General features: G+C 38.7%; 1 protein-coding gene across 5 annotated transcripts; it reads left to right on the top strand.

The window, feature by feature from the left end:
* The first annotated feature begins 406 nt into the window (after positions 1–406).
* On the top strand, positions 407–10,893 carry cracr2aa (calcium release activated channel regulator 2Aa). 5 transcript variants are annotated; one of them, XM_049724399.1, is made up of 19 exons: positions 407–532; positions 1,868–1,968; positions 2,046–2,235; positions 3,880–3,991; positions 4,080–4,266; positions 5,471–5,617; positions 5,894–5,984; positions 6,088–6,183; positions 6,604–6,791; positions 6,936–7,007; positions 7,410–7,455; positions 7,568–7,647; positions 8,217–8,538; positions 8,640–8,772; positions 8,912–8,993; positions 9,215–9,329; positions 9,425–9,526; positions 9,631–9,707; positions 10,100–10,893. In XM_049724399.1, the coding sequence occupies exons 3-19, from the start codon at positions 2,065–2,067 to the stop codon at positions 10,185–10,187; spliced, it is 2,109 nt and encodes a 702-aa protein (XP_049580356.1). In that variant the 5' UTR covers positions 407–532; positions 1,868–1,968; positions 2,046–2,064; the 3' UTR covers positions 10,188–10,893. The 5 variants fall into 5 exon arrangements, with proteins under 5 accessions (XP_049580356.1, XP_049580357.1, XP_068507183.1 ...); XM_049724400.1 differs by having other exon boundaries at positions 1,868–1,946; XM_068651082.1 differs by lacking the exon at positions 407–532 and adding an exon at positions 1,521–1,650.
* The last annotated feature ends 235 nt before the right edge of the window (positions 10,894–11,128 follow it).

Raw genomic sequence — 11,128 nt, forward strand, 5'->3', positions numbered from 1 at the left:
TTGGGGGTAGAATTTATAAAGATAAACATGGCCATCTGCTGGATGTTGTTGGGTACTACTCCCTGCCCGCCGACCCTAGATGCAGGCACAAACAAAAATGCACGCAAAAACCTGAATTAAAATGATGCAATGCGCCTTTACGACCGTAAGTTTTAACTGTTATATTATATGTTTATATATTTATTTATTTAATTAGATATATTCAAAATTAGTAACATTTTGCTGATGTTCCGAATAAAAGTTTGGAGACCGTCAAGTGTCAATGAGTACTTCAAGTTTTTGTAGATAACACTTATTCAAGATTTATTTTATTGTAATATTTTATTGTGGGGATAAAATGGACCAGAAACTTGGGTGTCGTTGCTATAGTAATACTTGATAACAGCCCCGCCCCTTTTGTTTGCTCATCCGGCGTGCAGTCAGTCAAATTCCACCACTGCAGCAAGTCACACTTGTTTTCACTCATCTGCGTGAAACGAAACAGGTTGTCAATGAATTAATCTATCGAGAACGCATTTTTTCCACTGTTCTGGTACGTACGTCGTCTTGGTCATTTGTTATATTTAACAGATAAATTAAGCTGGCACTAGGTGACTGATTTCAACTAGAATGTATTTAAACGTGCACGTACACACGACTGCAATGTCAAGAGACCTGCAACTCTCCTCGGCAGTTTAGCATGACAAGGAAGTGAATTTTAAACAATGGGTAAAATTGCGAAACTCACCGTGGTTTTTGCTCAAGCTTTTCTCTGCATTTTAATTTGTTGTGCGGTGAGGTGTCATCCCTCAATAAAATGATCTAATGCGCCTGTTCCGGTTTACTTCTCGTTTCAGTATTACTATGAAAGCCTACTGGTATTTCATTTGAATTGCAAAATATTTTTTTCTGTAAAACGCGCTATAGTTAGTGGCAGCACAGAGGAATGTCATAAACAGACAATAATACTCCAACAAATGATGTCACTGTTTATGCTCTGAACACTAAGCATTAAGCAACCAATATCTGACAGCTCTTTCAAGTTCTTTAAACTGAGCTCTACTTATGGGGTCCTCCTATGCTACGTCTACAAAGTTATGCTGAGCATATGTCACTGTTGTTCAAATACTCCACAATGTTACTGTGCAATGCATAATGGTAATCTACAGTATGTTGAATTTGGTTTTGCTTTTGTGGCAAGAATTTCAGTCGAAATATATATTTTTCACAAAGTGTTAATCAAACTCAATAAAAAACGAAGGAGTTCTTAACAATACCTTTCCTCCAGACAATACAACACCTTGTTCGAGATGCGACAATGTGGTTTAATGAAGAAAAAAAAGACGTTCACTTCCTCTTCAGGTTTCCTCTTTTAGATTCAAGGTGGTTCCATTGCGTGTAGTGGCTTTGCCTTCTTTGTGAGAGTTTGTGCGAACAAGAAGTTGAAGTCTTTATCTGTTGAGTACATTGTGTTAGTGGATCAGATGTCTATCTGGCACTTATTGTGAGTAAATTAAACCTTTAACTGAGTAGGAGTCCTAAGATTCAAGGTGGTTCCATTGCGTGTAGTGGCTTTGCCTTCTTTGTGAGAGTTTGTGCGAACAAGAAGTTGAAGTCTTTATCTGTTGAGTACATTGTGTTAGTGGATCAGATGTCTATCTGGCACTTATTGTGAGTAAATTAAACCTTTAACTGAGTAGGAGTACTAACAAATACTCAATAAAAATCTCTTGTCACACTAAAAAAAAAATAACCTGAATATTTGAGATGCAAATACATATATATGTATATACTATATTATCGTTTTGTGGTTGTTGTTTACAATATTTTGTGTTTTGCGTCATACTGATGCCATTTTTAATTTTGTATTCTCTTTTCTCTATTCTAGCACCCGGTGTCAATTAATGAGGCGGTTGCTAAGAGATGATGCATTATACTGCTGAAAGCATCTGATGCTTGTTTAGCCTGTAAGCACCTGACTCATGTGAAGTACGACTGAGGTGCCCACATCACAAGCAACTTACTTCTACCATGGCAGCGTTAACGGTCTCCTCTGCCCTCACCAGCACCGCTACTGGGTTTAGGATGGCGCAGCGAGGGCATGGAAGCACCGAAGCACCCCTCAAACGTGAGAGTGAGTGGCCAAAGCGGGAGAGCGGACATGTTGGTCAAAACACTGTCCTGGAGAAAACGCACGAGTTCTTCCAGGTCTGTGACATTGAGAAAAAGGGCTTCATCACCCGACGTGACATGCAGGTGAGTGAGGTGATCAAATTGTTTTTGAATTCATATTTGGAAATTCTAATGCACCCCCCTCCATCTAAATAAATTAGCAACATTCTGTCATATAACTGTTTTTGTTTCATTTTTGGGGGGGATGTTTTATTTAATCTGACTGTGCAAAACAAGGACAATTTGTTCTCTCATCAGTGATGAATTAGACATGAAGATACCTCATGTGGTTTATTCAAAAACAGGACAACAAAGAGTTAAAGGGGAAGGCGGCATTGATAGTAGAGTGAGCAATCCAAACGCTTTGTGATCCAAGCTCCCCACACATATTATTGTGCAGATTTACTTTGTCTCTCTGATGTTACCAATCCATTGATGAAGCACTCATGAACACATGTATAGTGAAGCTTTGATATCACAGCCTGCTCTAATGAGGCTTTAGAAGCACCACTTGGTGCTGTGAGTTACGTATATCATTGGATATTTGTTATGCTGCCGCGTTCAGGAGACCCGTTTTGTGATGTAATAGATGCGATAACGCACCGCATGCTACCATTTCCTTATCCCCATCCTGGATCAAATGGGTGGCCTCTATCAACACTTGCAGCAGTGTAAATATATCCTGAATACCACACTGCCTACAAAGGTGTGGCTGGGATTCTTTTTTTCCTTCTTCAAAAAATGCTGGGCCGTAAATATCACGAGTTGTTGGCTTGACCTCTACTGGATTTGACCTTTAGCTAAGAGTACCTCCCATGTCAAATAGTCTCTCTTTGCAGTACGTCATGCAGGGCTCAAACTTTAAATTTTCCACCAAGGCCCTTCTTTGTGGAGTTTGTATGTTCTCACCATGCTTGCTCGGGTTATCTCCAGGTGCTTGAAATTGCTCTAATGCTTGTGTGCAAATGGTTGTTTGTATGTAATGTACTGCCTGGTGACCTGTCCAGGGTATATCCTGCCCAAGGACAACTCCAATATGTTTTCTTCCCAGGAACTCAAAAGTGGGTTGGATTGATAAATATGAGGGCTGAGAAAATAATTTCTACATTTATTTTAGAAGCTCACATACAATGCTGGTAGGGGCCAAACTGTAGATAAACCGATTTTTAAGAAATATTTAATCCCTTCACTGCTCTGTAATTTTCTCTCATGAATACACCGTTAATACCATTTGTCTGTTTTAATCTGGTAAAGTGCAATAATTATTACGTGTACGTATTTGCTGTAGTTGTAAAGTATTGGAAAAGTTTTTATCTTGAACGGGTATACTTGCCCCCATTTCTGGTCAGCTGTAAAGTTTTGGAAAAGTTTTTATCTTGCCCTATTTCTGGTCAGTTGCTCTGGTCAAACATTGAGGAACCTACTGTATCAACTGGGAATATTCCAGATGGTTCACGGTGTGCACAGTACATGAACACAAGTATCACTAAATGGTACGTTACAATCATTGCTGTGTTTAAAAAGAATCAAATTAGCCTCGACTGGGTTATTTATAAGCATCCTGGGTGCATTGCAAAGTGTTATATAAGTATCAGTATTGTTATTGTTGTGGTTCTTACTATTTATTATTACTGCACGGAGGCACTTAAATATTAGAGAGCTCCACTTTTGTATTCTCCTTCTGGTCGTGTCCTTGACAATAACAGCTGCTCGCGTCATGTAAAACAGAGACTGCTTGGCGAGCTCCCTCTCAATGCGGACGAGCTGGAGAAAGTGTTTGACACCCTTGATTCTGACAGCAATGGATTTCTAACCCTCGATGAGTTCTCCACTGGCTTTAGTAGGTTTGACTTGAATGTTCCTATTGACGACAACACCGATACAGTATGAACATGTGTTTTATGTTTTGGATCTCAACTGTTTTCTAGGTGATTTTTTGTCTGGCAGAAATATTTCTTTAAAGGACGACATGGGGGATAAACCCCACTGCGTAAAGTCTCCAGAGGTCCTTTACCGCAGCCGGTGGGAAGAGAGCACGGTGACCTCAGAGGATGACGAGGAGAAACATTTTTCCATGCTGATGGAGCGCCTCGGAGCCAACAACGTCTTTGAAGAGTGAGTATTGTGTGTGTTTGCCCACTCATGTGGGCAACTTCAAGTAGTTTAATACTCAAAATGATTTGTTCTATGTGTTTCCCACAAGCTTTTCGACTCTATTCATTTGAAAATGGTCCCACAGAGTGCTATTCCACTCAAATCAACTATAACAATGGCTCTTTTGTGAAAGAACACAATTAATCTACTTTTGTTTCATTTTTGAATGTGGTACTATAAGCACACGAGGCATTTCATTAGAAAAATATGTAGTCTGCTGCACTAATTAAAACCCCATTTGTTCTGTGAACCCAAGTTTGCTTGCAGTTTTTGTATGATTTATTATACACAATCTCAGTGCATTTTTAGATTTTGCACTTTGGATGTCCTAAATAGAGGCCCCAAAGTTGAAACCGCAGTGAGCTGTGCATAACCATTTCAATGTTTCCATTCTTTGTGAAATGCTGTTGCATGCGTATGACCTCCTCCTTGTTCTTCATAACATTTAGGAAGGGAATTATGCAATGAAGCGCAATTTTTTTGTTGATTACGTTTTGAAAATTACAACAATCTTACTTGAAATCTAATCAGAGATAGTATCTCTTTTCACGATCCAAATTTTAGTGTTGTTTCTGTCAGTTGTAATTATTTTTGTTGTCTGTTTTGGCCTGGTATATTATATATGTACTATATAGACTGCACTTGAAATTAGAACTATTTTATTTTCAACTAAGTTTTCACAGGCAACTCAAAATACAAATTCAAAAAGCAGGTGACGCACATCTTGCCCATCAGATCTAAAGTTAGTGATGAGACATGACCTTTCAAATCACATCCTTTTGGGCATCACTAACCTTTATTGATCCTAACCAGACATTTGACATTTACTGCAATACATGAAAGACAGTTATACAGAAATGTGTCTCTGAACTTTATTCTTCAGCGGGATATTTTGTTGTTTCACTTATCACTTAGTCTTTTTACTAATTTTGTGTCACAATTAGATATGATTGAGAGTCGGGATTATTTCAGAATGATGCCCCCAAAAAAAGATTCTTAAATGATCAATATTTGTTGTAACCTTTGAAAGTTACTACTTCTGAATTGACTAGGTCACTATAATTTGATTGCTTCAGTGTAAATTATAAGTAACATACATTTCTATCTCAGCATTAGTGCACCTCATCTAAAATGCACGTTTACTTGTAACCCTCTGTGTCATTAGTCCTGCAGAAGTACGCAGCTTGTGGGCTCAGCTACGGCGAGACGAACCACACCTTTTATCCAATTTTGAAGACTTCCTGGCGAGGGTAACATCCCAGATAATTGAGGCTAACCAGGAAAAAAGGGAGATGGAGAGCGCTCTGAAACGGTCAGGGAATATCCTATACGTGTGGATTATTTTGAGTTTATTCAGGCTTTTATGACATGAGTAACAGCGTTTGACTAACGAGCTGCTTCATTAAAAAAATGCTGTTGGCAAGAAATTTTCCTCAGCTGTACAGCTACATCCTGTAAAAATCATAGTATATTCTTAGATTCTATCAAAAGCAACAACATGAATAAATTCTGCATAAGACAACTTTAATGTGAAAATCATTTCAACCAACTTTATTGTGATGCAAACAGGACTATGTATGTCTTATAGAAAAGTAGCTACACATGACGATGAGATCCATCACCTTTACGAGGAAATGGAGCAACAAATAAAGAATGAAAGAGAAAGGATTGTTCTGCAAGTAAAAAAAGTTATTTTTTTCAAACTCAATCACCAAAAAATGCATCTCATTCATTTGATGTCGTTGAGCTCTGTGCTTGTAACTTCCTTTCTCGTCTCTGAAGGACTACACAAGGTTTGTGTCTCGCAGTCAAGACCTTGAAAGAGAGCTGATCACCAAGGAGAAAGAATTAGAGCAGCTCTTTCAGAAGCAAAGGAGGGTGAGTAAAGAGTTGAAGAGTGCAGAGTGCATTTTGCACATAGTTTCAAATGTTCAAACACTCACGGCTTTGGATGGATGGATGGATGGATGGATGGATGGATGGATGGATGGATGGATGGATGGATGGATGGATGGGTGGGTGGGTGGGTGGGTGGGTGGATGGGTGGACGGGTGAACAGGTGGACAAGTGGACGGGTGGATGGGTGGGTGAACGGATGGATGGGTGGGTGAACGGATGGATGGGTGGGTGAACGGATGGATGGGTGGGTGAATGGATGGATGGATGAGTGAACGGATGGATGGAGAACTACCTTCACTGATGTCACTGATGCAGTGGGTAGCAATTTATTGAATGATACACATAAAATCTTGGCCTGACTATAATGTGGTCGCTTTGCCACTACTGGTCCTTTTGCAGTTAGAAGATCAGTGTCAGGAGCTTCACAGTGAGCAACACGTGACCAAGGTGGAGAACGTGAAGCTGAAGAAGACAAATGATGAACTCTCCAAGGAACTGGATCACACTAGTCAAGAGTTGCTCTTAGCACAGGAGCAGCTGAGTCTGCTCCACGAGCAGTCCGCAAGACTCAATGAGGAGAGGGAGTTGTGAGTAATGACCCCCAGCTCTTTAATTTCAGCATTTTGCCCTTTATGTTTAGCACTTTGCTTGTTGCACTCACTGTAAAGCGCCTCTATAATTAGTAAAAAAACTATAAAAGTGTTATTATCACAATACTGCATTTGTAATAGGGAAATATACAGACTGACGGAGGGACTCCAGCGTGAGCGAGCAAGCCTCCTCAAACAACTGGACCTGATGAGGTGTGGATATTTGCATGGGTGTTAACAGCACCTATAAAAGACAAAACACTTTGAATATTTTTTGGGAACTTAGTTTGGGTAAACTAACTTATTTGTCTGAAAAGTCAACTGGATACAAGAAGATATGTCACAATGTTATGATTTATTTTTGTTGACAGTTTTATTTTGCACTGTCAAATTCACTGGCGCTGAGTCAGTGAATCAAGCTGTAGCCCACTTCTGAAACTTTTATTCCACTCTTGTGTCGCTTTCATCTCTGAGACATTCCGGCTGTTTTCAAGAGCTGGCCCTGTATGTGTCGGCTTTGTTCTTTATTTTTTATTTTTTATTTTTATAATCACTGAATACTAATCCGCAGTATCATTGAAAATATTTAACTATCTTCAGTATTTTCTTTTTCAGGGAAATGAACAAACATCTACGAGATGAAAAAGACATTTTCATTCAGGTTTGTGACATGTATGAAACAAGACTCTCATGTTACTTTGTTGTATGACTCTAAAAATTCAAAAGATAAAGAGACAAATAATGAATCTGATCACTCGTGTTTGGCTTTACAGAAACCCCAAAATTGTAAGAATACAGGATTACAACCAAGGTCTTTATGTCATGCTGGGAGACACACCTACTTGCCTGAAAGGTAAAAGCATCGAGTATGTGCAGAGGAATCTGCAAAGTTAAACACAAATATTTTCAATAACACTTTATTGACTTGTCGTTGCTGTAATTTAAAAAGAAACAAAAGTAAATGAATATTCCTGCTTCCTAACTGTCCAAACACTGTTTGGTATCCATAACCATGATGAATGGAATAGAAAGGAGATTAAATATATATATTTTTTGAATATAGCAAACCTACTCAGGCTTTTGAGATGCCAGACAAAATGGTCTTTTATAAATGTTGCAGGAATTAATATGTGGCTGTTGGCAGGTAACTCATCGTTACCTTTGTGGTTCATTATTATGTAATGTTTGAGTGACTGTATGTTTAACATGGCAGCTGCTTAGTAAAATCATTTTTATAATATTGTACTGAGAAGCCAATGTTGTGTATGTTTATGTTTCTGATAAAATAGATTGAACTTCAAATTTGACCACTTTTCTGGTGTTTGACTTCGGAAGTTCCTCTTTACTTTTGTTCAATTTCTTTCAAGAACAAAATAGAAAGTATACTTTAATCTCTGCTTGTTTTTAAAATGTTATATGCAGGGAGGAGGAAGATGTAAGGCAGAATCCAGCCAATGTGTCAAGCAACTCAGGTAGTCCTAAAATGACCAGAGGTTACCTGCAGAGGATCATCTCTATCGAGGAGGACCATCTCCCACATTTGCTCCAAAATGGCACTCAGACCCAAATCTCTCTGCAGCCATTTATTGAAGGCGAGGAAGTGTCAGACCATGACGAGAATATAGACTTGGTGATGAGTGATATTTACCCTGTTCAGTTGCAACTGTCTAAGGGAGCTGGAGAAAGAAGTCAAACTCCCTTGTCTCCAAGGGGCCAACCTGTCGGCAAGGAGACCAGCATAAATGTGAGCTTATCAGCATTTTTGTACTATTTTCTCCCTTTTTTTTAGTGGGGAGTAAACTATGTCACTTCTTCATTTGATCAGCATTGCTTCTGTATGTGTAGGAGGAAAGCAGTCTGTCACTGCCCGAGCGGCTCTTTAAAATCGTTCTGGTGGGAAACTCCAGTGTCGGAAAGACCTCCCTCCTTCGACGCTTTTGTGATGACTGTTTCAACCCCGACACTTGTGCTACAGTTGGTATGAATCCCTGAGCTATATCAGTCCATAAATTAGAATTGTGAAGCTGGGTAGGAGATAATGTAAAATGCAGAAATCAAATATGTTGGTTAGATATTTATCTTTTTTTTTAAATATCTCCATCAAATTGTATTTGCAGGCATAGATTACAGCGTGAAGACAATAATGGTGGACAACAGCCAGGTGGCGCTGCAGGTCTGGGATACCGCAGGGCAGGAACGGTAAATCAGGCACTTGACACATGAATACATTTTCTTTTTGATGATTTATGGTGACATGTGTTTTGAAAGTGCTGTGCTTTTAATCAAAAGAAACATCTACTTTTAATCAAAACCCAAAGATTTGTCATTTTTTTAGTTTGGCGCTGCTTTGAAAGTTCTTTTTTTCCTTTTCTTTCATAACAGCCTCTGCTTTTTCATTTTAACGTCTCATCCCTTCTCAGGTACCGAAGCATCACCAAGCAATTTTTTCGCAAAGCTGATGGTGTGGTTGTGATGTATGACATAACAGTTGAGCAGAGTTTCACAGCTGTTAGACAGTGGCTGACAAGCGTGAAGGTAAAATTTAATGTTTGACGTTATTCGCCCGTTTCATGATAGCAACAATAAGTCGATTTCTGTGACTGTCTATATTTCCTGTCTCTTGTTTATAGGAGGGCGCGGGCGAAGATATACCTTTAATGCTGCTGGGAAACAAAACTGACTTAGAAATTACGAGACAAGTGCATAAAGCAATGGGCATGAGGCTAGCTAAGGTATGTCTATTGGTGAAATAGAAAATGATACTATTGAGGCACTTCTGTTAGCAGCTATAGATAAATTGTATTAAACTCATGATTTGTGTGTGTGTTCTTTTAAGGACTGTCAGATGACTTTCTTTGAGTGCAGTGCATGCTCAGGGTATAATGTGATGGAGGCTATGCTTCATTTGGCTAGGTAGGTCATTTCTCTTTATTGCAAAAATAATAATAAAATGAAACACACTCGCACCTAAATTCATTTGCTAAGTGTGCTGAAACGAGGTGGGAATTTTTCTGCAGAGATAATTAGATGTTTTTTTTGTGCCTCGCGAAATGCCTTTTTGAAGGGATGATAAATTAGTAAAGTTCTGATTTTAGCAACATCTAATTGTTTGAAAGAATATTTTGGCAAAATGAGATTGACATTGTATTATTCGCAACCACTCAACATATTTGATTAAAAAAATCAGAGTTTGTAACAAGTCATGGTTTCAACAAATAGGATACAGACGGTACACATTATGTAGTACATTTGGATGTACTGAAGAGTTTATGACTTCTTGGTTTTCATCCCATTGTGTCTCTCAGAACCCTGAAAGAGCAAGAGGATCGAGACAAAGAGAAGACTGTCCAGTTGGTCAGAAGCTCACTGGAGAAGAAAAAATCCTGCTGCTAACAAATACACTCTTTGCACACTAGCCTTTATTATTCTAAATGTTAACAAAACTCTCATCGGTGCACATCAAATTATTATCATATCAAAGGAAGACAAATAATTGAACGTTTTAAAAGTTGACTTTGTGTCTATCACATCCTGGCAGGATTTTTATTATATATAGATTAATCCACGGGGATATTTTTCCACACAATTCCTTATTTTGGAGTCAAGTGTAACATATCTGTAAAATGTGAAATACCGCTAAGTTTTCTTGAGGCCGGTTTTTAAATTATCGGTGTCCTGGGGCTATTCTGAACACTGCATAATTCAATTGTTTACTGGGTTTATCTGAATATTGTCATGTGATTTGCTGCTTATTTGTTCCTTTGTAATTTAATGTTTGTAATATTATGGAAAGCAATTTGTTGGACAGTTGCAATTATTGACTTTTTGGAGACAGTCAAATTTGTTTGATTGTAAAAATACATGCATCTACTTGCCAAGTATTTTATACGTATTATGCCCTTCATTATTTAATGTAATACCAAGTATGTTTGTATGTGATTTTGGAATTGAAATACTATTGTATTGTTACTGTAATTGAGTCACTATTTGTGGTTCACTCCCACAACTCTCTAGCACTTCACTCTTACGTGCACACTGAGATGTATAATTATTGTAACAAAAATAAAGAATTGGGTGTAAATGACCTTTTTTCACAGCACCAACCAGTGGATGATTTTACACATTGCAGTTTATTCAATTTTTAAGATGACATAAAACCAAGAAAAAATATCCATCCATTTCCTGAACCGCTTAGTCCCCACGGGGGTCGCGGGCGTGCTGGAGCCTATCCCAGCCGTCATCGGGCAGTAGGCGGGGGACACCCTGAACTGGTTGCCAGCCAATCGCAGGGCACACAGAGACAGACAACCAATCGCACTCACACTCACACCTAG

This window comes from Syngnathus scovelli, chromosome 6 (assembly GCF_024217435.2).
Source record: "Syngnathus scovelli strain Florida chromosome 6, RoL_Ssco_1.2, whole genome shotgun sequence".
NCBI classification, from domain to species: Eukaryota; Metazoa; Chordata; class Actinopteri; order Syngnathiformes; family Syngnathidae; genus Syngnathus; species Syngnathus scovelli.

Excerpts from the sequence above, each read along its gene's own strand:
- cracr2aa (XM_049724398.1), top strand. The coding sequence starts at position 2,011 with ATGGCAGCGTTAACGGTCTCCTCTGCCCTCACCAGCACCGCTACTGGG. Across the intron at positions 5,618-5,893 it reads ATGGAGAGCGCTCTGAAACG|AAAAGTAGCTACACATGACG; the intron begins GTCAGGGAATAT and ends TATGTCTTATAG. Across the intron at positions 9,708-10,099 it reads GCTATGCTTCATTTGGCTAG|AACCCTGAAAGAGCAAGAGG; the intron begins GTAGGTCATTTC and ends TGTGTCTCTCAG.